A 27,281-nucleotide genomic window follows, 5' to 3' on the forward strand; every position below is an offset into this window, starting at 1 on the left:
GGGGGGCGGGAGGCGGAGCATGTGGCTTTCTCCAGGTGTCTGAAGGCTGCAGGCTCAGGCTCTGCTCAGCAGGGTAAGTAGGGGTGCTTCGGCAGGAACGCTAGTGTTCACAAGAGCCGAGGTGTGTGAGGGTGCCTCAGGGCTGAGCACTTTTCTTCCCCAGTGTGGTTTAATCCTTTTACATCCACTCAGTGATGTAAGAAATAGGGTTGTCAATCGTGGCACCACCCACTTGCTCACTTGCCAATGCAATCTGCGAAACTGAGTCTCAACTCCGACACATCGGTTACCAGTCTTGTATCTGATCTCCCTGTTGCATTATGGGCATTCTTCTAACAGCAGCCAGAATGACAGAATGATTTTTTTTTTTTTTTTTGAGATGGAGTTTTGTTCTTGTCACCCAGGCTGGAGTGCAATGGCGTGATCTCGGCTCATTGCAACCCCTTTCCCCCGGGTTCAAGCGATTCTCCTCCTCAACCTCCCGAATAGCTGGGATTACAGGCGCGTGCCACCACGCCCGGCTAATTTTTGTATTTTTAGTAGAGACCGGGTTTCACCATGTTGGCCAGGCTGGTCTTGAACTCCTGAACTCAGGTGATCCACCCGCCTTGGCCTCCCAAAGTGCTGGGATTACAGGCGTGAACCACCATGTCTGGACTTTTTTTTTTTTTTTTTTGAGACAGGGTCTGGTTGTGTTGCCCAAGCTGGAGTGTAATTGTGCAATCAGAGTTCTCTGCAGCCAGGAACTCCTGTGCTCAAGCCATCCTCCTGCCTCAGCCTTCCAAGTAACTTGGACTGAAGGCATGCACCACCACGCCAGGGAATTTTTTACTTTTTGTAATCCCAGCACTGTGGTAGGCAGAGGCAAGAGGATTGCTCGAGTGCAGGAGTACAAGACCAGCCTGGGCAACATAGGAAGACCCCGTCTCTACAAAAAAATGTAAACATCAGTCCGAGGTGGTGGTGTGTGCCTATAGTCCCAGCCACTTGGGAGGCTGAGGTGGGAGGACTGCTTGAGCCTAGAAGTTCCTAGGCTGCAATGAGCTGTGATGGTGCCACCTTACTCCAGCCTGGGCAACAGAGTGAGGACATGTCTCTTCCAAAAAAAAAAGTCACCAGAGATATGAATATGAATACATAGCTCAGATAGGACGCAATGGCTGACTGCTGTATTTTTTTTTTTTTTTTTTATGAGATGGAGTCTCAGGCTGTCGCCCAGGCTGGAGTGCAATGGCGCAATCTTGGCTTACTGCAGCCTCCTCCCCGGTGCAAGCAATTCTCCTGCCTCAGCCTCCTGAGTAGCTGGGATTACAGGCGCCTGCCACCACGCCCGGCTAATTTTTTGTATTTTTTTTAGTAGAGACGGGGTTTCACTATGTTGGCCAGGCTGGTCTTGAACTCCTGACCTTGTGATCCGCCCGCCTTGGCCTCCCAAAGTGCTGGGATCACAGGCGTGAGCCATGGAGCCCAGCCCAATTTTTGTTTTTTTTTATTTTTTTATTTTTTTTTGAGACCGAGTCTCGCTCTGTCGCCCAGGCTGGAGTGCAGTGGTGCGATCTCCACTCACTGCAAGCTCCGTCCCCCGGGTTGATGCCATTCTGCCTCAGCCTCCCGTGTAGCTGGGACTACAGGTGCCCGCCACCGTGCCCAGCTAACTTTTTGTATTTTTAGTAGAGATGGGGTTTCTTTTTTTTTTTTTTTTTTTTTTTTGAGACGGAGTCTCACTCTGTCGCCCAGGCGGGAGTGCAGTGGCCGGATCTCAGCTCACTGCAAGCTCCGCCTCCTGGGTTTACGCCATTCTCCTGCCTCAGCCTCCCGAGTAGCTGGGACTACAGGCGCCCGCCGCCTCGCCCGGCTAGTTTTTTGTATTTTTTAGTAGAGACGGGGTTTCACCGGGTTAGCCAGGATGGTCTCGATCTCCTGACCTCATGATCCGCCCGTCTCGGCCTCCCAAAGTGCTGGGATTACAGGCTTGAGCCACCGCGCCGGCCTGAGACGGGGTTTCACAGTGTTAGCCAGGGTGGTCTCGATCTCCTGACCTAGCGATTCGCCCGTCTTGGCCTCCCAAAGTGCTGGGATTACAGGCGTGAGCCACCGTTCCTGGCCAAATTTTTGTATTTTTAGTAGAGACAGTTCACCATATTGGCCAGGCTGGTCTCAAACTCCTGATCGCAAGTGATCCACTCCCATTGGCCTCCCAGTGGTTTTTTTTGTTTGTTTTCAAAGACAATGGGGTCTTCCTATGTTGTCCAGACTGGTGTGGAATGCCTGGAAGCAATCCTCCCACTTGGACCTCCCGAAGTGCTGAGATTACAAATGTGAGCCAGGTCACCCGCCTGCTGTCTCATTTTAACGTCTCTCTGGGCCTTGTATTTTAAAAGGACTCACATTCCTCAGATAAAAATTTATTTTCTTGGCCAGGTGCGGTGACTCACGCCTGTAATCCCAGCTGTTTGGGAGGCTGAGGCAGGTAATTCACCTGAGGTCAGTTCAAGACCAGCCTGGCCAACATGGTGAAACCCCATCTCTACTAAAAAAAAATACAAAAAATTAAACGGGCGTGGTGGTGGGCACCTGTAATCCCAGCTACTCGGCAGGCTGAGGCAGACCCAGGTTCCAGCCTGGGCAACAACAGCGAAACTCCATCTCAAAAAAAAAAAAATTATTTTCTCAAACTCGAATTAATGTCCACACTGAAGTGTTTAAGGGTGAAGGGCACTGGTGTCTGCAACTCACTTTAAATGCATTTAAAAAGTAAGATAGTTGATGAGTGGATAGATGGATAAATATATCTAGGTGGTAAGTATATGGGAGTTCACCATTCAGCTCTTTCAACTTTTCTGTATGTTTACACATTTTCTTTCTTTTTTTTTTTTTTTTTTTTTTTTTTTTGAGACGGAGTCTCGCTCTGTCGCCCAGGCTGGAGTGCAGTGACTGGATCTCAGCTCACTGCAAGCTCCGCCTCCCGGGTTTACGCCATTCTCCTGCCTCAGCCTCCCGAGTAGCTGGGACTACAGGCGCCCGCCACTTCGCCCGGCTAGTTTTTTGTATTTTTTAGTAGAGAGAGGGTTTCACCGTGTTAGCCAGGATGGTCTCTATCTCCTGACCTCGTGATCTGCCCGTCTCGGCCTCCCAAAGTGCTGGGATTACAGGCTTGAGCCACCGCGCCCGACCAGTTTACACATTTTCATAATAAATTTTGGTGAAAATAATATTGTCATCCGTGTCCATGTGAAGAGACCACCAAACAGGCTTTGTGTGAGCAATAAAGCTTTTTAATCACCTGGGTGCAGGTGGGCTGGGCCCGAAAAGAGAGTCAGGGAGGGGAGATGAGGGTGGGGCCGTTTTATAGGATTTGGGTAGGTAAAGGAAAATTACAGTCAAAGGGGGGTTGTTCTGTGGCGGGCAGGAGTGGGAGTCACAAGGTGCTCAGTGGGGGAGGTTTTTGAGCCAGGATGAGCCAGGCACAAGATAATGTCATCGCTCCAGGCAGGGACCGGCCATTTTCACTTCTTTTGTGGTGGAATGTCATCAGTTAAGGCGGGGCAGGGCATTTTCACTTCTTCTGTAATTCTTCAGTTACTTCAGGCCATCTAGGCGTATACGTGCAAGTCACAGGGGATGCGATGGTTGGCTTGGGCTCAGAGGCCTGACAGATATAACTGTAATAGTCTATTGCCAGATGTGCACAGCAAGTCAATACACCAAGACACAGGGCTGCAGCAGAGAGAGGCTGAATGGTAGGGCCAACGAGGTGCAGTGGCTCATACCTGTAATCCCAGCACGTTTGGGAGGCCAAGGGAGGAGGATCACTTAAGGCCAGGAGTTCAAGATCAGGCTGGACAACATAGTGTAGCAGGACGAGCAGCAGACAGAACTCCTCAGACACCGAGTTGCAGAAGGAAGGGGTTTATTCGGCCGGAGGCATCGGCAAGATTTCTGTCTCAAGAGTCGAGCCCCCCCCCCCCCCCCAAGTGAGCAATTCCTGTCCCTTTTAAGGGCTCACAACTCTAAGGGGGTACACGTGAGAGGGTCGTGACTGATTGAGCAAGCAGGGGGTACGTGACTGGGGGCTGCAGGCACCGGTAATTAGATCGGGACAAAACAAGATAGGGATTTTCAGTGCATTTCTTTTTTTTTTTTTTTTTTTTTTTTTTTTTTTTTGAGACTGAGTCTCGCTCTGTCGCCCGGGCTGGAGTGCAGTGGCCGGATCTCAGCTCACTGCAAGCTGCGCCTCCCGGGTTTACGCCATTCTCCTGCCTCAGCCTCCCGAATAGCTGGGACTACAGGCGCCCGCCACCGCGCCCGGCTAATTTTTTGTATTTTTAGTAGAGACGGGGTTTCACTGTGGTCTCGATCTCCTGACCTTGTGATCCGCCCGCCTCGGCCTCCCAAAGTGCTGGGATTACAGGCTTGAGCCACCGCGCCCGGCCTATAGTTTTTTGTATTTTTTTTAGTAGAGACGGGGTTTCACCGTGTTAGCCAGGATGGTCTCGATCTCCTGACCTCGTGATCCGCCCGCCTCGGCCTCCCAGAGTGCTGGGATTACAGGCTTGAACCACCGTGCCCGGCCGGATTTTCAGTGCATTTCTATACAATGTCTGTAATCTATAGATAACAGAACCAATTAGGTCAGGGGTGGATCTTTAACTACCAGGCCCAGGGTGCGGCGCCAGGCTGTCTGCCTGTGGATTTCATTTCTGCATTTTAGTTTTTACTTCTTCTTTCTTTGGAGGCAGAAATTGGGCATAAGACAATATGAGGGGTGGTCTCCTCCCTTAATAGAACTCATTTCTACAAAAAATAAAAAAAAAAAATAGCTGGGCATAGTGTTGTGTACCTTTATTCCCAGCTACTGGGGAGGCTGAGGTGGGAGGATCGCTTGAACCCTGAAATTTGAGGCTGCAATGAGCTATAACCACACCACTGCACTCCAGCCTGGGCAACAGAATGAGACCCTGTCTCTTAAAAAATAAATCTTAGGGCCACCCAATGAGGAGATGGGAGGAAACCTCAATCTGTCTTGCCCAGGAATTTGGGGCTAGGGTTTTTAAGGATTTTGAAGTGGGCCAAAGTGTGGAGACTGTTGATTTGTTGAAGAGTGCAGAAGGAAGCCATAGGACAGGGAGATGAAGGAACTATAGTCTCATGCTGACTCCACAGAGGTCTTCAGACTGGTTGACATCACCTTTTTTCCTGGAATTTGGAATCTGAAAAATATCTTAAGCAATTCTTTTTTTTTTAAGTTATTTTATTTTTATTTTTTAATCAATCTGTTTTTTTATCATGCACTTTCTGCTTTTGTCATATCTTAAGCAATTCTTAAATAAGAGCTTATGATTCTAGTGTCACAGATCCTAACTATAGGAACAATGGGGAGGCAAAAAGTCAGTTCTCAGTGACTTTCAATTACAAGGAAGTGAGTAAAAGTGCACAGCCTGATTAGTGCTTAATTTTAACTGAGTGTCTCTCCAGAATTCTTGTTAACCATGTGAGGGAGGCTTAAATATATTCATTCTGATCACCCCCGCCCACCGACTTTTTTTTTTTTTGAGATGGAGTCCCGCTCTGTTGCCCAGGGTGTGCAGTGGCATGATCTCGGCTAACTGCAACCTCTGCCTCCCGGGTTCAAGTGATTCTCCTTGAACCTCCCAAGTAGCTGAGACTACAGGCACCCGCCACCATGCTTGGCTAATTGTTTGTATTTTTAGTAGAGATGGGGTTTCACCGTGTTAGCCAGGATGGTCTCGATCTCCTGACCTCATGATCCACCCGCCTCGGCCTCCCAAAATGCTGGGATTACAGGCGTGAGCGACTGCGCTGGGGCGATTCCCCCTTTTAACAGATGGGGTCTTGCTTTGTCATCCAGACTGGAGTGCAGTGACACGATCTTGGCTCACTGCAGCCTTGACCTCCTGGCCTCAAGTGATCCTCCTGCCTCAGCCTCCCAAATCACTGGAATTACAGGCTGCCGCACCATGCCGAGTCATTTTTTAGTTTTATTGAACACAAATAAATTACTGAAGTCGTGGGCCGGGCATGGTGGCTCCTGCCTGTAATCCCAGCACTTTGGGAGCCTGAGGTGGGAAGATCACTTGAGGTCAGGAGTTTGAGACCAGACTGGCCAGCATGTCGAAACTCCGTCTCTACCAAAAATACAAAAAAATTTAGCCAGGCATGGTGGCTCCTGCCTGTAACCCCAGCTACTCAGGAAACTGAGGCAGGAGAATAGCTTGAACCCAGGAGGCGGAAGCTGCAGTGAGCCAAGATCACACCACCACTGCACTCCAGCCTGGGCGACAGAGCAAGACTCCACCTTGAAAACAAAAACCAAAACAAAACGAAAAAACCCGAAATCAGTGCAAGTAGTAGCAACTTCAAAAGTGAGTTAGAAGCTGGGCATGGTGGCTCCCACCTGTACTCCCAGCACTTTGGGAGGCTGAGGCCGGTGAATCGTTTGAGGCCAGGAGTTCAAGAACAGCCTGGCCAACATGGTGAAACCCCCCTCTCGACTAGAAATACAAAAATTAGCTGGGCATGGTGGTGTAGCAGGGTGAGCCGCAGACAAGAACCCCTCAGACACTGAATTGTAGAAGGAAAGGGCTTTATTCAGCAGGGAGCATCAGTGGACTCACGTCTCCAAAAATCAAGCTCCCTTTTAAGCAATTCCTGTCCCTTTTAAGGGTTTACAACTCTAAGGGGGTCGGTCCGATTGAGCAAGCAGGGGGTACATGACTGGGGGCTGCATGCACTGGTAATCAGAACAGAAAGGAACAGGACAGGGATTTTCACGATGCTTTTCCATACAATGTCTGAAATCTACAGATAACACAAGCAGTTAGGTCAGGGCTTGATTTTTAACTACCAGGCCCAGGGCGTGGTGCTGGGCTATCTGCCTGTGGATTCCATTTCTGCCTTTTAGTTTTTAACTTCTTTCTTTGGAGGTGGAAATTGGGCATAAGACAATATGAGGGGTGGTCTCCTCCCTTAGTGGCACATGCCCGTAATCCCAGCTACTCAGGAAACTGAGACAGGAGAATCGCTTGAACCCAGGAGGCGGAGGTTGCACTGAGCCAACATTGTGCCACCACTGCACTCCAGCCTAGGCGACAGAACCAGACTCTGTCTTAAAAAGAAAAGGCCGGCTGAGGTGGCTCACGCCTGTAATCCCAGCAATTTGGGAGGCCGAGGTGGGTGGATCACGAGGTCAGGAGTTCAAGACCAGCCTGGCCAAGAAAGTGAAACCCTGTCTCTACTAAAAATACAAAAACTAGCTGGGCTCGGTGGTGGGTGCCTGTAATCCCAGCTACTCGGGAGGCTCAGGCAGGAGAATCTCTTGCACCGGGGGGCGGAGGTTGCAGTGAGCCGAGATCGCACCACTGCACTCCAGCCTGGACGACAGAGGGAGACCCTGTCTCAAAAAAATAAAATAAAATAATAAAATTTTTAAAGTGAGTTAGGCAAAGCAAATATCCAGCGGACAAGGCCTCAAGGGGTAAGAGTCGTGGACATTGCTTTAACTATCTTTGCCTGACGCCAAATACCTGAAAATTCAGATGTTCATGCAAGATAAAGAGGTAATTTTTCTCCTCCTCCCAGTGGTCACCCGCAGCATTCGGTTAAGCGGCTCTTCACCTCGCTCATTTCGGTCTAACCGGATTTACACAAATTCACTGCGCACGTGCCTGGGGCGGGCAAACCCGGAAAGGACGCAAAGTCCCGCAGGAGCAAGGAGGAGCCAACAGCGCCGGAGGAGGAGTTTCTGCCGACACTTCCGGATTGGCCGCTACAGCCGGGGGTCCTCCTACGCTGTGCTCCCGGCAGCGGCGCTCTGCCAGGTGGGGCCGGAGCTGCGAGGAGGGGTCGGCGCCTCGCGGGCAGCTCCATTCCCGCCTCTGCAGTGGACTTGGCCGCAGAATCGGGGTCCCGGGCTCCTGGAACTTGTTCCGGCCAGGCCGCGGCAAGGAGGTCACTCCAGCCGGTGGAACCCGGGCCAGGGGGCGGGTGACCAGACTCGGGCGGGGGAGGCGGGACGGAGGAGGGGAGGGGATCGGGCCCAAGGGGGACGAGGAGGGTCGCAGGACCCCGATATCTCGGGACAGGCGTCTTGCCGCTCCGGGCCCAGCTGCCCGCCTCCACACATACTCGGTGCGCAGACAATGGGGGGTCCCTTGTCGCTCCTGGCGGGAACCCGGGCCCCACCCCCAATTCCACGCCTCCCACTACCCCCAGATCTCTCTGGACCGCATTCGTCCCCTTCTCGTCCTCATGGCGGACAAGAAACTGGTGGTGGTTTTCGGAGGCACAGGTGAGCGAAACCCCAGACTGGGGCCCCTGCAGAACCAGGGCGCCCAGCCCTGAAGACCGCCCGTCCTGGGGTCTGCAGGGAGGGGTAAGGTCACTGGGACCCCCGACCCGAGTTGGGGCTGTGATCGCAGGAACGAGGCCAGAATTGCTTTCCATTTTTTTTTTTTTTTTTAGACGGAGTTTTGCTCTGTCACCCAGGCTGGAGTGCAGTGGCACTATCTCAGCTCACTGCAACCTCTGCCTCCCGGGTTCAAGCTATTCCCCTGTCTCAGCCTCCCAAGTAGCTGGGATTACGCGCATGCCACCATGCCCGGCTAATTTTTGTATTTTTAGTAGAGTCCGGGTTTCATCGTATTGGTCAGGCTGGTCTCAAACTCCTGACCTCAGGCGATCGACCCGCCTCGGCCTCCCGAAGTGCTGGTATTACAGGCGTGAGCCACCATGCCCGACCTGCTTTCCAAATTAAAAAAAACAAGTTACTTAACTTACTTGAATAGGAGTACTTGAACATGATACCAAAATTAAATCTTCTTTCTAGCCTCCTCTTCTACCTCATCTATCGCTGTTACCAAGTTTCTTGAATATCCTGCCAGAGTAGATAACACATTATCATTTTAAAAAATGATAGCATATTATTTCACTCCTATTTTTTTATTTACACATATTTAATATCTATAACAGCTTTATTGAGATATAATTCTCATACTATACAATCCACCTGTTTAAAGTGTGCAACTCACTGGTTTCTAGTGTATTCACAGAATTGTACAACCATCGCCACAATCAATTTTAGAAAATTCCCATCACTGCAAAAAGAAACTCTGACCCAGGTGCAGTGACTCAACCCTGTAATCCCAGCACTTTAGTTGGACCAAGTGGGCAGATCGCTTGAGCTGAGGAGTTTCAGACCAGCCTAAGCAACATGGCAAAACCTCGTCTCTACAAAAAAATACAAAAATTAGCCGGCCATGGTGACATGCACCTATAGCTACCTGGGAGGTTGAGGTGGGAGGATCACCTGAGTCCAGTAGGTCAAGGCTGCAATGACCTGATTGTGCCACTGCACTCCAGCCTGGGTGACAGAGTGAGACCTGATCTCAAAAAAAAAAAAAAAAAGAACTCCATGAACCCATGAATAGTTACTCCCCATTCTAACTCCTCCCAACCAACCCCTAGAAAGCTCCAATCTACTTTTGGTATCTATGGATTTATCTATTCGGGACATTTCATATGAATAAAATCATAATATGTAGCCTTTTCTGTCTGGCTTCTTTCAATTAGCATGTTTTCAAGGTTTGTTCGTGTTATAGTGTGTGTCCGGGCTTTACTTTTTTTTTTTTGAGACAAGAGTCCCCCTCTGTTGCCCAGGCCGCAGTACAGTGGCGTGATCTCTGCTCACTGCAACCTCTGCCACCCGGGTTCAAGCAATTCTCCTGTGTCACCCTCCTGAGTAACTGGGACTACTGGCGTAAGCCACCATGCCTGGCTAATTTTTGTATTTTTAGTAGACACGGGGTTTCACCATGTTGGCCAGACTGGTCTCGAACTCCTGACCTCAGGTGATCTGCCCACCTCAGCTTTCTAAAGTGCTGGGATTAGAGGTGTGAGCCACTGCACCTGGCCAGCTTTACTCTTTTTTTTTTTTTTTTTTTTTTTGAGACAGAGTTTCTCTCTTGTTGTCCAGGCTGGAGTGCAATGGCGCGATCGCTGCTCGCTGCAACCTCTGCCTCCCGGGTTTAAGCAATTCTCCTGCCTCAGCCTCCCAAGTAGCTGGTATTACAGGCGTGTACCACCACACTCAGCTAATTTTATAGTTTTTTAGTAGAGACGGGGTTTCACCATGTTGGTCAGACTGGTCTCGAACTCCTCACAGCTTTACTCATTTTTATAGCTAATATTCCACTGTATGGATAGACCACATTCTGTTTATCCATTCATCAATGGATGGAACTTGATTTATTTCCACTTTTTGGCTATTATGCTGCCATGAACATTGGTGTACACTTTTTTCTGAGTCAGGGTCTTGCTCTGTTGCCCAGGCTGGAGTGCAGTGGCTCAGTCATCACTCACTGCAGCTTTGACTTCCAAGCCTCAAGCAATCCTCCTGCCTCAGTCTCCTGAGTAGCTGGAACTTTAGATGAGCGCTAACAGGCTAGCTGATTTTTTAATTTTTTGTAGAGACAGGGTCTCGCCCTGCTGCCCAGACTGGTCTCAAACTCCTGGCCTCAAGCAAAACTCACCCCCCTTACCTTCCCAAAGTGCTCAGATTACAGTTATGAGCTACTGTGCCTGGCCTCAGTCCTTATTTTTGATGCATTTCCGTGTAAATTGCAGATATGTGTACACTGCCCTTCCATACTAAGGCATGCATGACATAAGCTAGAATTCAGTATTTGTTTACAGATTTTTAAATTATGAGGTATATATAATAATTTTTTTTTTTTTTTGGAGACAGGGCCTTACTCTGTCACCCAGGCTGGCGTGCAGTGGTGTGTGTGATCACGGCTAATTGCAGCCTCAACAATCTCCCAGGCTGAGGCTTTCCTCCAGCCTCAGCCTCCCTGGTAGCTGGGACTAGAGGCACATGCCACCATGCCCAGCTAATTTTTGTATTTTTTTGTAGAGATAGGGTTTCGCCTTGTTGCCAGTTTCACCACATTGCCCAGGCTGGTCTCAAACTCCTGGGCTCAAGAGATCTGCCTGACTCAGCCTCCCAAAGTGTCAGGATTATGGGCATGAGCCACCGTGCCCAGCTGCAATGCACAAAATCTTAAGGGTATATCTGACAGATGCGCATGCCTGTGTGACTCAAGCTCCATTGAGATCGGAATAAGTTTTTGTATTCCTTTCTTTTAACTATTTTTCTTTGTCCCGTTTTTGAGCAGATCTTAATATGGTTGTGTATCTGAATATGGCTGTATATTCTACTTCAGGAAGAATTCAAATCCCATCAAGATCTGAATATGTTTTTGTTTTGTTTTGAGACAGAGTCTTACTCTGTCACCCAGGCTGGAGTGCAGTGGCCCAATCTCGGCTCACTGCAGCCTCTGCCACCCTGGTTCAAGCGATTCTCCTGCGTCAGCCTCCCGAGTAGTTGGGATTACAGGCTCCTGCCACGTGCCCAGCAAATTTTTTTTTTTTTGAGACGGAGTCTTGCTCTGTCGCCCAGGCTGGAGTGCAGTGGCTCAATCTCGGCTCACTGCAAGCTCCACTTCCTGGGTTCACGCCATTCTCCTGCCTCAGCCTCCCAAGTAGCTGGGACTACAGGCACCTGCCACCATGGCTGGCTAAGTTTTTGTATTTTTACTAGAGATGGGGTTTCACCATGTTAACCAGAACGGTTTCGCCTTGTTCGATCTCCAGACCTCGTGATCTTCCCGCCTCGGCCTCCCAAAGTGCTGGAATTACAGTCGTGAGCCACTGCGCCCGGCCTAATTTTTTTTATTTTTAGTAGAGATGGGGTTTCACCATCTTGGCTAGGCTGGTCTTGAACTCCTGACCTCGTGATCCACCCACTTCAGCCTCCCAAAGTGCTGGGATTACAGCCACTGAACCCAGCCTGAATATGGTTTTGTATTCTACTTTTTTTACTTTATTACATCATAAATATTTTTACCTTTATTTTTTTGAAACCAAGTTTCGCTCTTGTTGCCCAGGCTGGAGTGCAATGGCACGATCTTGGCTCACCGCAACCTCTGCGCTTCCCGGGTTCAAGCAATTCTCCTGCCTCAGTCTCTTGAGTAGCTGGGATTACAGGCATGTGCCACCATGCCTGGCTAATTTTGTATTTTTAGTAGAGACAGTGGTTTCTCCATGTTGGTTAGGGTGTTCTCAAACTCCCGACCTCAGGTGATCCACCCGCCTTGGTCTCAAAGTGCTGGGATTACAGGTGTGAGCCACTGCGCCGGCCCTTTTTTTTTTGAGAGAGTCTCACTTTGTCACCCAGGTCACCCAGGCTGGAGTACAGTGGCGTGATCTGGGCTCACTGCAAGCTCCACCTCCTGGGTTCAAGTGATTCTCCTGCCTCAGCCTCTTGAGTAGCTGTGACTACAGGCACCCGCCACCACGCCTGGCTAAGTTTTTGTATTTTTAGCAGAGACGGGGTTTCACCGTATTAGCCAGGATGGTCTCGATCTCCTGACCTTGTTATCCACCCGCCCTGGCCTCCCAAAGTGCTGTGATTACAGGCGTGACCCACCGTGCCTGGCCTTTTTTTTTTTTTTTTTGATACAGATTCTCACTCTGTCATCCAGGCTGCAGTGCCGTGGTGCAATCTCAGCTCACTGCAACCTCCGCCTCCTGGGTTCCAGCAATTCTCGTGCCTCAGCCTCCTGAGTAGCAGGGAGTATGGGCATGTGCCACCACATCCAGCTAATTTTTGTATTTTTTGATAGAGGTGGGGTTTCACCAAGCCAAGATCGTACCACTGCACTTCAGCCTGGGCGATAGAGTGAGACTTCATCTTAAAAAAAAAAAAATAAAATAAAATAAAAATAATTGAATGAGAATCATCGCTGAGAAGGTTTCCTGGGTGTTCCTTGCTGTGGTGGAGCACTCCCTTCAGGGTTTCGCCCTTCAGTGGGACTTTCAGGCAGGTTTGACCTGGGAGGTGTTTTTGACTCTTTATAGGTGCCCAGGGTGGCTCCGTGGCCCGCACGCTCCTGGAAGATGGAACATTCAAGGTTCGAGTGGTGACCCGAAACCCTGGGAAGAAGGCAGCAAAGGAGCTGAGGCTGCAAGGTGCAGAAGTAGTGAAGGGAGACCAAGATGACCAGGTCAGCATGGAACTGGCCCTGAATGGGGCTTACGCCACCTTCATTGTGACCAATTACTGGGAGAGCTGCAGCCAGGAGAAGGAGGTCAAGCAGGTGAGGGCAAGCAGGAGCTGCAGGGAGGCTGGGCCAGGCTAGGAGCAGAGCGCCTGGGAGGAGCTCCAACTCTGCAGGGAGGGCTGACCACTGCAGGCCTTTCCCTCTCCTTCATACCTCTGCCTGCTCTAGGCTGTGAAGCAGGTGGACGCTGTTGCGTCCAATGATTTTTTTTTTTTTGAGACAGTCTCAGTCTCACTGAGCAACCACACCTGGTCTGTTTGTTTTTTAATGAAAAATGTTAGAAGTTGCTTTTTTAAAAAAAGAATTTACACTTTTATTTTAGATTCGGGGGTACATGCACAGGTTTGTTACATTGGTATATTGAGTGATGCTGGGGTCTGGGGTGTGACCTGACCTGTCACCCAGGTAGTGGGCACAGTACCCAGTAGGTAGGTTTTCAACCCTTGCCTCCCTCCCTCCCATGGTCCCCAGTGTCTGTTGTTGCCTTCATGTCCACGTGTACCCATCCAAACTTGTTATTAGCCTTAACCCTTTCTTCAATTATGGTCTTACCTAGAAACCCATTATATAGAACGTACAAAGACAACTTCTCTGATTAACACAGATCTTGTTTTTTTTTTTTTTGAGACGGAGTCTCGCTCTGTCCCCCAGGCTGGAGTGTGGTAGCGCAATCTTGGCTCACTGCAAGCTCCGCCTCCTGGGTTTCATGCCATTCTCCTGCCTCAGCCTCCCGAGTAGCTGGGACTACGGGCGCCTGCCACCATGCCCGGCTAATTTTTTGTATTTTTAGTAGAAACGGGGTTTCACCATGTTAGCCAGGATGGTTTCAATCTCCTGACCTTGTGATCCGCCCGCCTCGGCCTCCCAAAGTGCTGGGATTACAGGCGTGAGCCACTGTGACTGGCCAGATCTTTTAAGACGGAGTCTTGTTCCGTCACACAGGCTGGAGTGCAGTGGTGGAATCTCAGCTCACGGCAACCTCTGCCTCCCAGATTCAAGCAATTCTCCTGCCTCAGCCTCCCGAGTAGCTTGGATTACAGGTGTGCACCAGCACGCCCAGCTAATTTTTGTATTTTTAGTAGAGACAGGGTTTCACCATGTTGGCCAGGCCGGTCTTGAACTCCTGACCTCATCTGATCTGCTCGCCTTGGCCTCCCAAAGTGCTGGCATTACAGGCGTAAACCACATGCCCGGCCCTAAGCAGATCTTATTTCTTTTCTTTCTTTCTTTCTTTTTTGAGACTGAGTTTCGCTCTTTTTGCCCAGGCTGGAGTGCAATGGCGCAATCTTGGCTCACCGCAATCTCTGCCTCCCGGGTTCAAGTGATTGTCCTGCCTCAGCCTCCCGAGTGGCTGAGATTACAGGCATGTGCCACCATGCCTGGCTAATTTTTTTGTATTTTTAGTAGAGACGGGGTTTCTCCATGTTGGTCAGGCTGGTCTCGAACTCCTGACCTCAGGTGATCTGCTTGCCTCGGCCTCCCAAAGTGCTGGGACTACAGTTGTGAGTCACCGCGCCCAGCCCAGCAGATCTTATTTCTAATCCTGATGATTCCGTGTGGGCTTCCTGGTACTGTCACAACAAAGGACCACAATCCACGTGGCTTAAAACCATAGAAATCAGCTGAGCGCGGTGGCTCACGCTTGTAATCCCAGCACTTTGGGAGGCCAAGGCGGGCGGATCACTTGAAGTCAGGAGTTTGAGGCCGGGCGCGGTGGCTCAAGCCTGTAATCCCAGCACTTTGGGAGGCCGAGACGGGCGGATCACGAGGTCAGGAGATCGAGACCATCCTGCCTAACACGGTGAAACCCCGTCTCTACTAAAAAGTACAAAAAACCCCGTCTCTACTAAAAAGTACTAGCCGGGCGAGGTGGCGGGCGCCTGTAGTCCCAGCTACTCGGGAGGCTGAGCCAGGAGAATGGCGTAAACCCGGGAGGCGGAGCTTGCAGTGAGCAGAGATCCGGCCACCGCACTCCAGCCTGGGTGACAGAGCGAGACTCCGTCTCAAAAAAAAAAAAAAAAAAAAAAAAAAAAAAGGAGTTTGAGACCAGCCTGGCCAAGATAGTGAAACCCCGTCTCTACTAAAAATACAAAAATTAGCTGGGCGTGGTGGTGGGCGCCTGTAATCCCAGCTACTCAGGAGGCTGAGGCAGGAGGATCGCTTGAACCCGAGAGGTGGAGGTTGCAGTGAGCCAAGATTGTGCCACTGCACTCCAGCCTGGGCAACAGAGGTAGACTCTGTCTCAAAAACAAAACAAAAACAAAAATCATAGAAATCGATTCTCTGATATTCTAGAAGCTAGAAGTCCAAAATCAAGGTGTCAGCAACGTCACCCTCTCTCCAGAGGCTTTGAGGCTGGGTGCGGTGGTTCATGCTTGTAATCCCAGCACTTTGGGAGGCTGAGGTGGGCAGATCACTTAAGGTCAGGAGTTCAAGACCAGCCTGGCCAACACGGCAAAACCCTGTCTCTATAAAAATTACAAAAATTAGCCAGGCATGGTGGCGGGCGCCTGTAGTCCCAGCTACTTAGGAGGGTGAGGCAGGAGAATTGCTTGAATCCAGGAAACGGAGGCTGCAGTGAGCAGAGATCGCACCACTGCACTCCAGCCTGGGTGACAGAGCGGGAGTCCATCTTAAAAAAACAAAACAAGGCCGGGCGCGGTGGCTCAAGCCTGTAATCCCAGCACTTTGGAAGGCCGAGACGGGCAGATCACGAGGTCAGGAGATCGAGACCATCCTGCCTAACACGGTGAAACCCCGTCTCTACTAAAAAATACAAAAAACTAGCCGGGCGAGGTGGCGGGCGCCTGTAGTCCCAGCTACTCAGGAGGCTGAGGCAGGAGAATGGCGTAAACCTGGGAGGTGGAGCTTGCAGTGAGCTGAGATCCGGCCACTGCACTCCAACCTGGGCGACAGAGTGAGACTCCGTCTCAAAAAAAAACAAAAAAAAAACAAAAAAAAAACAGGCCGGGCGCGGTGGCTCACGCCTGTAATCCAGCAATTTGGGAGGCCAGGCAGGTAGATCACGAGGTCAGGAGATCGAGACCATCCTGGCTAACACAGTTAAACCCTGTCTCTACTAAAAATAGAAAAAAATTAGCCGGGAGTCGTAGCGGGCGCCTGTAGTCCCAGCTACTCAGGAGGCTAAGAGAGGAGAATGGCGTGAACCTGGGAGGCAGAGCTTGCAGTGAGCCACGATTGTGCCACTGCACTTCAGCCTGGGTGACAAAGTGAGACTCCATCTCAAAACAAAACGAAACAAAACAAGGGGTTCGAGGGAAATCCTTCTTCACCGTTTCCAGCTTCTTGTGGCTCCAGGTGTTCCTTGGCTTGTGGCCACAAAGCTCCCATCTCTGCTTCCCTCTTCACATGGCCTTCTCCAAGTTCATCTCCTCTCCCGTCTCTCATAAGTACCCTGGTTACTGGATTTAGGGCCCATCTAGTTAGTGCAGGATGTTCCCATCTCAAGATCCTTCACATAATTACATCTGCCAAGACCCTTTTTCTGAATAAGGTCACGTTCACACCTTTCAGGAGTGAGGATGTGGCGTATCTTTTTGGAGGCCACCGTCCGAATCCCTGCATCACCTCATGCAGTAGGTAGTGTTGTCATCTGCATTTAACCAACGAGCTCAGGATGGTGCCATCACTTGTCCAGGGTCACACAGCTTGTACATGGCAGAGCCTGATTGGAACCTATGCAGCTGTGGTGTCACTATAGTCTCCCAGGGCTCTCCAAGGAAGATGGCTGAGCTCTGTGGGCAGGGTGTTCTCACACCAGCAGAAATGGGACACGTGCATTATCCTTTGGGCCTCCATGTAGGCCGTCCCCCTGCAGCCGACCTCCTCGCCCCTCCTGTGTTGCACATGGTGGGCCAGAGTTGGTGGCTGGTAGAAGGCTTCCAGGGCTGTGTTAATGGGTGTGCTGTCATATGTGAACATCATTCCAGGAGAGGGGGCCTCCTCAGGGGTAAGTGGGGTCTGGCTGTTAACCTCGCAGATGGTGGCCGCTCTGGGATTAGAACACTGGGGCCGTGACCAGGGACAGACGTCCTTCCTCTGAGCCTTGTGATCTCTCTTTCCCTGCCCTCCAGGGGAAGCTGCTCGCTGATCTGGCCAAGCGTCTGGGCCTCCACTATGTGGTCTATAGCGGCCTACAGAACATCAAGAAGCTGACGGCAGGGAGATTGACCGCGGCGCACTTTGACGGCAAAGGAGAGGTGGAGGAATATTTCCGAGACATCGGCGTTCCCATGACCAGTGTGCGGCTGCCCTGCTATTTCGAGAACTTCCTCTCCCACTTCTTGCCCCAGAAAGCCCCAGATGGAAAGAGCTACTTGCTGAGTGAGTGCCCTTCCTCGCACACGGTGAGGCAGAGCTCTCCACCTTGTAAAGCTGTTAGTGTAGCAGACCTTGGGCCGCTGTCACGTGGTACCAGGTCCGAGCCATGGCTCCCTCACGTTGGGCCCAGGACTGAGCATGTCCTGTCAGCTTGTGGGGCCTCGACTTCCTGTTCTGTGAGATGGGCTTTATACTGAGGTTTGCAAGGGTGGCAAGATCTACTGAGACAGTGATGATGCAATGCTCGCTTGGTCCATTGGAAGGCTTTACAGAGAGGACCTAGTGATTGTCAGTTCTCCTTCAAAGATAAGGAGGAGGACCAGGCGCGGTGGGTCATGCCTATAATCCCAGCACTTTGGGAGGCTGAGGTGGGGATATCACCTGAGGTCAGGAGTTCGAGACCAGCCTGGCCAACATGGTGAAACCCCATCTCTACTAAAAATACAAAAATTAGCCAGCCCGGCATGGTGGTGCACACCTATAATCCCAGCTACTTGGGAAGCTGAGGCAGGAGAATTGCTTGAACCCAGGAGGCGGAGGTTGCAGTGAGCTGAGATCGTGGCACTGCACTCTAGCCTGGGCGACAGAGCAAGACCCCGTGACAAAAAAAAAGACTGGGCGCGATGGCTCAGGCCTGTAATCCCAGCACTTTGGGAGGCTGAGGAGGGTGGATCACAGGGTCTGAAGATGGAGACCATCCTAGCTAACATGGTGAAAGCCTGTCTCTACTAAAAATACAAAAAATTAGCCAGGCGTGGTGGCGGGCGCCTGTAGTCCCAGCTACTCTGGAGGCTGAGGCAGGAGAACGGCGTGAACCCGAGAGGCGGAGCTTGCAGTGAGCCGAGATGGCGCCACTACACTCCAGCCTAGGCGACAGAGCAAGACTCTGTCTCAAAAAAAGAAAAAAAACCTCCAGTCAGGGATATCTCTTGCTCCGGTCTCTGAGCTCTGTGCCCTCGAGCTCCTAGGGGATCTGAACAGGTGGCTGCATTGGCCCGTCTCTAGGTAAGAGGATGGCACCCAAGCATTCCACGGGCCACACCCAGACCCTTGCCAGCCTCCCCATCTATAAAACCTCAGCCTGGAAAGTTGCAAGTCATTCATTCATTCAGGATTTATCAAGCTTTTATCATGGACGTGCTGCTCTGGGCCAGCCCTTGGTGTCTGGTTAATCAGGATTTCTGGTAAGTGAGTTGGTATTTAGAGTATCCACCCAGAGGTGGACATTCCAGCTTCCAGGAATTTAGGATGTGACAGAGTACTTCAGGCTGGTGCCTCAGGATCAGCGGAGACCCTGGGCTCCAGCCGCACTCTCTGTAGCAGCTTTCAAAGTCCTTTTCCTTTGTCCCTTGTCCATCATCCTAGCGCTAAGAGAGCTGGGCAGGCCCAGGTTCTTAGCCCCATTCTGGGAATGCAGCAACCCAGACTCAGAGAGCCTCAACAGCCTGCCCCAGGTGGCAGTAGCTGGATTCCATCCTGCTTCCTGACTGAATTCCACTGCTACCTCTGTGCTACCACAAATAGCAAGACATATCTTAGCTATGCCTGAGTGCTGGAGTATGCAGCTGACTGCTGGGAAGAACCAGCTTGGACCCTTTGGAGAGGGGCTCTGTCCCTGCCCGGGTCTGCCCTTGGGACATGTGCCAGCTCATGTCTGTGCCCCACAGGCCTGCCCACAGGTGACGTTCCCATGGATGGCATGTCTGTGTCCGACCTGGGTCCCGTGGTGCTCAGCCTGCTGAAGATGCCAGAAAAATACATCGGCCAGAACATCGGGCTGAGTACTTGTAGGCACACGGCTGAGGAGTACGCTGCCCTGCTCACCAAGCACACCCACAAAGTCGTGCACGATGCCAAGGTGGGCCTCCCACCCCGGCGGACTCAGGCAGCTGTGTCAGGGCTTTCTAGCTCCCCATAGGGAGGGTGTATCCAGGGCTGCCCACCCCTCTGGGAAATGCATCTAAATTCATTTGTTCATTGTCAACGTTTATTTTCTGCTGTTCTAGGAGCTAAGTGGCCACAGAGTGAAATTTCTGGCTTAGATGTTTTGGCCAAGTAGCGAGAAAAGCTTCCAGGAGGAGGGGTGAAAATGCAGGCCCTGCTGGGCTCCTCTGTGGGAGGGGATTTGAAGGGAAAGAGTCTAGAAAGAGAGGCCCAACCCCTGCCCCCAATATTGGCCTGGCTGGGTGGGCAGGAGGCCTACTGGACAGACTCTTGGGTACCTGTTTTCTAATGTCTGTCATTACCATTAGGAAAGTAAGACCTACTCATTAAAGAATCTGGAAGGCCGGGTGCAGTGGCTCACGCCTATAATCCAGAACTTTGGGAAGCTGAGGCAGGTGGATCACCTGAGGTCAGGAGTTCGAGACCAGCCTGGCCAACATGGTGAAACCCCATCTCTACTAAAAATAAACAAATTAGCTGGGTGTGGTGGTAGGCGCCTGTAATCCCAGCTACTTGGGAGGCTAAGGCAGGAGAATCACTGGAACCCAGGAGGCGGAGTTTGTAGTGAGCCGAGATCATGCCATTGCACTCCAGCCTGGGTGACAGAACGAGACTCCAAACAAACAAACAAAAAGAATCTGGTAAACACTGGAGTCCTTAAAAGACAAAAGTTGGGCTGGGCGTGGTGGCTCACGCCTGTAATCCCAGCACTTTGGGAGGCCGAGGCAGGCGGATCACGAGGTCAAGAGATCGAGACCATCCTGACTAACACGGTGAAACCCCGTCTCTACTAAAAATACAAAAATTAGCCGGGCGTGGTGGCGGGCGCCTATAGTCCCAGCTACTCGGGAGGCTGAGGCAGGAGAATGGTGTGAACCCAGGAGGCGGAGCTTGCAGTGAGCCTAGATCGTGCCACTGCACTCCAGCCTAGGGGACAGAGCGAGACTCTGTCTCAAACTAAACAAACAAACAAACAAAAGACAAAAGTTGAGCTGGGTATGGTGGCTCACACCTGTAATCCCAGCACTGTGGGAGGCCCAGCTGGGTAGATCACGAAGTCAGGAGCTGGAGACCAGCCTGGCCAACATGGTGAAACACTGTCTCTACTAAAAATACAAAAATTAGCCGGCATGGTTGCAAGCACCTGTAACCCCAACCATTAGGGAGGCTGAGGCAGGAGAATTGCTTGAACCTGGGAAGCGGAGGTTGCAGTGAGCCGAGATCGCGCCACGGCATTCCACCCTGTGCGACAGAGCAAGACTCCATCTCAGAAAAAAAAAAAAAAAAAGACAAAAGTTAGTTGGGCACGTTGGCTCATACCTGTAATCCCAGCACTTTGGGAGGCTGTGGCAGGAGGATTGCTTGAGCTCAGGAGTTGAAGACAAACCTAGGCAACATAGTGAGACCCCATCTCTACAAAACATACAAAAATAACCCAATTGTGGTGGTGAGCACCTGTTGCCCCAGCTATTCAGGAGGCCAAGGCAGGAGGATCACTTGAGCCTAGGAGTTCAAGACCTGCCTGGGAACCATAGGGAGACCCCTTCTCTAGAAAAAATAAAAATTAGCCATGTGTGATGGTACGTGCCTGTAGTCCCAGCTATTCAGGAGGCTGAGGTGGGAGGATTGCTTGAGCCCAGGAGTTCGAGGCTGCAGTGAGCTATGTGCACCCTACCGCCACTCTAGTCTGAACGACAGAGTAAGACTCAGTCTTAACAACAACAAAGACAAAAGTCACCCTTAGAGCCCTACCGAGACCCAGTACAGTAATGGGAGGAGGCCGTGGCACAGAAAGGTTCAGGGTTTAGGGGGGGTCAGCCTCCTGGGCTGAGATCTGGTTCCAGCCATTGAGACCTGCCAATGTGTAAGTTCAGGAACGTTTCCTGACCCCCCCTACCTGTTTTCTCATCTGTGAAATGAGTGTATCAATAGTATACACCCCTTTGGTTTGTTGTGAGGATTAAATGAAAAAAACTGCAAAAGCTTTGTTTTAGTACTATGCCTAACACCTCCAAAATATGCACTAAATGACTTACATTGCTTTAAAAAAGAAAAAGGCCTGAGCCAGGTCATGGAAGATTTGGGGAGCTGAGGAGTTAAGATTCAGCTCAGTGGGGATGGGAACAGCTTTGGTTTTTTGTTTGTTTGTCTTGTGTGTGTTGTTTTTGAGACGGTCTCACTCTTTTGTCCAGGCTGGAGTGCAGTGGCGTAATCATAGCTCACTGCAACCTCAACCTCCCAGGCTCAAGCAACCCCACCACCTGTGCCTCCCAAGTAGCTGGGACTGTAGGTGCATGCCACTGGGCCTGGCCAATTTTTGAAAATTTTTTGTAGAGAAGGGGTCTCGCTTTGTTGCCTAGGCTGGTCTCGAACTCCTGGGCTCAAGCGATCCTCCCACCTCCACCTCCCCAAGTGCTGGGATGACAGGTGTGAGCCACCATGTCCGGTCAAGCTTTGGTTTTTGAGCAAGAAAGTGATGCAGGGAGGTCTCTGATTTGGAAGAGATTGAGATATTTTCATCTCATGATCTGAAAATAATAGTCTTTTTATTTATTCATTTTTGAGACAGGGTCTCACTCTGTCACCCAGGCTGGAGTACAATGGTGTGATCTCAGCTCACTGTAACCTCCACCTCCTGGGTTCAAGCAGTTCTCCTGTCTCAGCCTCCTAAGTAGCGGGGATTACACGCATCCACCACCAGGCCCGGCTAATTTTTGTATTTTTGGTAGAGATGGGGTTTTACCATGGTGGCCAGGCTGGTCTCAAACTCCTGGCCTCAAGTGATTTGCCTGCCTCAGCCTCCCCAAGTGCAGGGATTATGGGAATGAGCCACAGCCTCTGGCTAAGAACAATCTTTAAACTGATCTAGAATGTCAGGCTGCTCAGGAGAGTAGCGGTTTCTCAACTTTCGGCTTTTCTAACTTCTACTAAGTTTTCAAATGACCTTGTACTGAGGACCTGGGTCAGCGACCGAGACAGTAGTGGTTCTGGGTGTAGCAAGTCGGGAGACCCCAGCCCATCCGGCCTTCCCCCCCAGCCTGCCACCTCCCAGGGCACTGGAGGACACCGGCCACAACAGGCTTCTCTGCTTCCAGATGACTCCTGAGGACTATGAAAAGCTTGGCTTTCCCGGGGCCCGGGACCTGGCCAACATGTTCCGTTTCTATGCCCTGAGACCCGACCATGACATCGAGCTGACCCTGAGACTCAACCCCAAGGCCCTGACGCTGGACCAGTGGCTGGAACAGCACAAAGGGGACTTCGCCCTGCTGTGACCTGCCCATCTTGCAGCCCCTTTTGGGGGTTGGGGACACCAGAGGGGCAGAGGCACCGACATCTGAATAAAGCCATTGTTCTCCCAGATGGCTTCCAGGATTTGGCTTGGGGTGATAGCTGGGTACCAACACAGCAGTAAGAGGGGGTCCAGGGCTGAAGGGATCACTTGGTGACTGGGACGAGTGACCTACACGTGTGTTTACTCAAACAGGTGTGAAGTGGCCCGTTCTGACCTCAGCTAGCAGAGCAGCTCTGACCAGCAGCCTCTGTTCCCATCACATTTGAAATTCATTTACAGACGGGGACATAGCACAGGACACAGAGGAGCCCCAGGAGCCAAGCTTCCGACACACCCCTTTTCATCTCCAGAGTCAGTAAGGCCATCTGCACATGTGAGCTGGGGACAGGCTCTGCGGGGGGGCGGGGGAGGAAGGGGCTTCTCCCTTTCCTCCTCATCCTTGTCCTGGGAGGAGCCAGCCTTGGGGTGCTGTCCAGGACACAGGCGACCTTCAAACAGGTTGGAAAAAGGAAAACTGGATGTGGCAGAGCTGTGGCCCACAATGCAGTGATTGGACACTGCTGGGAAAAGGTGATGCTGCCTGCAGCAAAGGCTGGGAAGCAAAACTGAAGGAGAAACAACCCACCTTGCTTGCTGGGGTGGGTCACAGAGAAGAGGGACAGAGGCCGAGAGAACAGTCGTTTGCCTGAGAGTTTGTGGTCCATGGCAGTTCTGTGATTTTTTTTTTTTTTTTTTTTTTTTTTTTTTGAGACGGAGTCTCACTCTGTCACAGGCTGGAGCACAGTGGTGCGATCTCAGCTCACTGCAACCTCCGCCTCCTAGGTTCAAGTGATTCTCCTGCCTCAGCCTCCCAAGTAGCTGGGATTACAGGCACCCGCCACCACGCCCAGCTAATTTTTGTATTTTTAGTAGACACGGGGTTTCACCGTATTGTCCAGGATGGTCTCGATCTCTTGACCTCGTGATCTGCCCGCCTCGGCCTGCCAAAGTGCTGGGATTACAGGCATGAGCCACTGCGCCCAGACAATTATTATTTTTTTTAAGAGACAAGGTCTCGCTCTGTTGCCCAGGCTGGAGTGCAGTGGCGCAGTCATAGGTCGCTGCAGCCTTCACCTCCGAGGCTTAAGTGGTCCTTCCACCTCAACCTCCTGAGTAGCTGGGATTACAGTACGGGTATCAACCACCAAGCCCAGCAGTTCTGTGAATTTCAACACGTTTGGATTTGTGTGACTACCATCATGATTTTTATTTTTTTTTATTTTTTATTTATTTATTTATTTTTTTTTTTTGGAGATGGAGTCTTGCTGTGTCGCCCAGGCTGGAGTGCAGTGGCCGGATCTCAGCTCACTGCAAGCTCCGCCTCCCGGGTTTTTACACCATTCTCCTGCCTCAGCCTCCCGAGTAGCTGGGACTACAGGCGCCCACCACCTCGCCCGGCTAGTTTTTTGTATTTTTTAGTAGAGACGGGGTTTCACCGTGTTAGCCAGGATGGTCTCGAACTCCTGACGTCGTGATCCGCCCGTCTCGGCCTCCCAAAGTGCTGGGATTACAGGCTTGAGCCACCGCGCCCGGCCGATTTTTATTTTTTTACTTCCCCACCCTGGCTCTGGTACTCCAGGCACAAAAGTTCATTCTATCCACTGACTGAAGCATTTCTTTGACAATTTACCAGTATGCTGGGCCCTAAATACAATGTAGCAAAAAAAGGGTATGCTCCCTGCCTTGAGGAGCTTCTATTTAGTGGGAGAGCCTGATAGAAACGCACAATAAATAGTTATGAATCCATGCCTGTAATCCTGGCACTTTGGGAGGCCGAGGTGGAGGAACGTTTTAGTTCAGGAGTTTGAGACGAGCCTGGGTAACATAGCAAGACCCCATCTCTACTAAAAAAAAGAAATACAGGCCGGGCGCAGTGGCTCACACCTGTAATCCCAGCACTTTGGGAGGCGGAGTCAGGTGGATCACGAGGCCAGGAGATCAAGACCATCCCGGCTAACACGGTGAAACCCCGTCTCAGGCATGGTGGCGGGCGCCTGTAGTCCCAGCTACTCGGGATGCTGAGGCAGGAGAATTGCGTGAACTCAGGAGGCGGAGGTTGCAGTGAGCCCAGATGGCCTGGGCGACAGAGCGAGACTCCGTTTCCAAAAAAAAAAAAAGAAATACAAACAAAACTAGGGCCAGGCGTGGTGGCTCATGCCTGTAATCCCAGCACTTTGGGAGGCCAAGGCAGGTGGATCACTTGAGGTCAGGAGTTCGAAACCAGCTTGGTCAACGTGGAGAAACCCTGTCTCTACCAAAAAATACAAAAATTAGCTGGGCGTGGTGGCATGTGCCAGTAGTCTCAGCTACTCGGGAGGCTGAGGCAGGAGAATCAGTTGAACCCAGGAGGTGGAGGTTGTGGTGAGCTGAGACTACCACTGCACTCTATCCAGCCTGGGCGACAGAGGCAGACTCTGTCTCAAAAACAAAAAACATAGAAGAAATGGTGGCAGGCATGGTGGCATGTGCCTGTACTCTTAGCTACTCAGGAAGCTGTGGTGGGAGGATCACTTGAGCCCAGGAGGTCAAGGCTGTGGTGAGCTGTGATTGCACCACCGCACGCCAGCCAGGGCAACAGAGTGAAAACCTGTCTCAAAAAAATAAAACCCAAAAAACAAATTGACATAAGGGCTGCAAAAAACAAAACAGCAAGGATAAATAACAAATGGGGACAGGAGCAGCATTGGGGAAGGTGACCAGTAAGCTAAAGTCTGTGGATCATGCCCTTGGCCACATGACTGTGGACCCAGTTCACCTTTTACGTTCCCACCTGGCCCATTTGTGACCCTTCAAGGGTCATGACAAATCAGCAGAACTTCTGGTTAAAAGACGTGCACAGTACTTATCAACAAGCAAGAGTGGGAAACAAGCCTCTTGCAGGAGCTGTGCAGCTGCCGTCCTCCACATCAGAGCCGGCTCTGCAGTACTACGAACACAGAGGGGCAGGGGCAGCTGGAGGCCTGTGGGCCTGGAGAGGATTCCTGCAGACAGAGAGGGGTTTGGTTGACAGGAAAGGAAACAAAGGCCAGTCCACCAGAACCCAAAGGACTATGAGTGAGGAGGAGGCTCAGGTTGGAAACAACCCAAGCCCAGGCCTGAGGTGGGGACAGGGCTGAGGACCAATCCCTGAGAGCTGGCCTTGTCCACCCTCCTAATGTTTTGTTTTGTTTTGTTTTTGAGATGGAGTCTCGCTCTGCCACCCAGGCTGGAATCCTGTGGCGTGAACTCGGCTCACTGCAACCTCTGCCTTCCAGGTTCAAGGGGATCTCTTGCTTCAGCCTCCCGAGTAGCTGGGATTACAGGCACACACCACTACACCTGGTTAACTTTTGTATTTTTAGTAGAGACGGGGTTTCACCATGTTGGCCAGGCTGGTCTCGAACTCGTGACCTCATGATTCGCCCATCTTGGCCTCCCAAAGTGCTGGGATTACAGGCGTGAGCCACCATGCCTGGCCCACCCTCCTAATTTTTAAGCAAGTGCCAAACATGCACCTCCCACAGGCTCACGGGCCTAGAGATACTTTATTTTCTTCAGACAGGGTCTGGCTGTGTCACCTCGGCTGGAGTGCAGTTGCATGATCACAGCTCACTGCAGCCTTGAACTCCCCAGCTCAAGGAATCCTGCCACCTGAAGCTTTCCGAGGAGCTGAGACTACAGGTGCAAGCCTAAGTTTTTAAAATTTTTTGTAGAGATGGGATCTCACTATCTTGCTGCTGAGCTCATGCAATCCTCCCTCCTTGGCCTCCTAAAGTGTTGGGATTACAGGCATGAGCCACCATGCCTGGCCCTTTTCTTGCATTTTTAAATACATGCCCCTACTCCGAAGCTATGAAGTCTGGTAACACATACATCAGGAGCACAAGTGGAAATAAACCAAACCCAGGCCTGGAAAGGAATTTTACAGCTGTTGCACGGCCACCTTTTTTTTTTTTTTTTTGAGATGTAGTCTCGTGCTGTTGCCTAGGCTAGAGTGCAATGGCATGATCTCCACTCATTGCAACCTCCACCTCCTGAGTTCAAGCAATTCTCCTGTCTCAGCCTCCTGAGTAGCTGGGATTACAGGCGTGCACCACCACACCTGGCTAATTTTTTTGTATTTTTGTAGAGACGGGGTTTCACCATGTTGGCCAGACTGGTCTTGAACTCCTGACCTCAAATGATCCACCCGCCTCGGCCTCCCAAAGTGCTGGGATTATAGGCGTGAGCCACCGGACCCAGCCATGTACAGCCACCTTCTAATCCCTTGAGGGAAGGATGCTTCAACACAACAACGGTTTCTGTTTAGCAAGAGAATCTGCCTTTCTCTTCCAAAGTCTTTCTCTAGACTTCTGCTTTGAAGCAATAGGACATGAATGAGACTCAGGGCGACTGGACCAGGAATAAGCCCAAGCTTTCACAAGAGACACAGTCTAGCTCCCCACTGCTGCGTCCCCAGGAGTTAGAATAGTGCCTGGTCCATACTGAGTGTCCACAGTAGTCAGGCAATCAATATTTCATTGATGAAAATACTGGGAAGTATC

The 27,281-nt window shown here is 51.1% G+C and overlaps 2 protein-coding genes across 9 annotated transcripts in view; one reads left to right on the forward strand and one right to left on the reverse strand.

The window, feature by feature from the left end:
• Positions 1–27,281, reverse strand: part of LOC126944620 (heme oxygenase 2) — a 158,782-nt gene that overhangs the window by 36,367 nt on the left and 95,134 nt on the right. The window lies entirely within an intron of this gene.
• Positions 9–22,785, forward strand: NMRAL1 (NmrA like redox sensor 1). Of its 8 annotated transcripts, none has more exons than XM_050774387.1 (6): positions 9–73; positions 7,600–8,308; positions 12,937–13,175; positions 17,234–17,483; positions 19,148–19,338; positions 22,520–22,785. In XM_050774387.1, the coding sequence occupies exons 2-6, from the start codon at positions 8,269–8,271 to the stop codon at positions 22,697–22,699; spliced, it is 900 nt and encodes a 299-aa protein (XP_050630344.1). In that variant the 5' UTR covers positions 9–73; positions 7,600–8,268; the 3' UTR covers positions 22,700–22,785. The 8 variants fall into 8 exon arrangements, with proteins under 8 accessions (XP_050630344.1, XP_050630341.1, XP_050630340.1 ...); XM_050774384.1 differs by lacking the exon at positions 9–73 and having other exon boundaries at positions 7,502–7,838; positions 8,233–8,308; XM_050774388.1 differs by lacking the exon at positions 9–73 and having other exon boundaries at positions 7,755–7,968; positions 8,233–8,308.

Source organism: Macaca thibetana, chromosome 20 (assembly GCF_024542745.1).
Source record: "Macaca thibetana thibetana isolate TM-01 chromosome 20, ASM2454274v1, whole genome shotgun sequence".
Taxonomy (NCBI): domain Eukaryota; kingdom Metazoa; phylum Chordata; class Mammalia; order Primates; family Cercopithecidae; genus Macaca; species Macaca thibetana.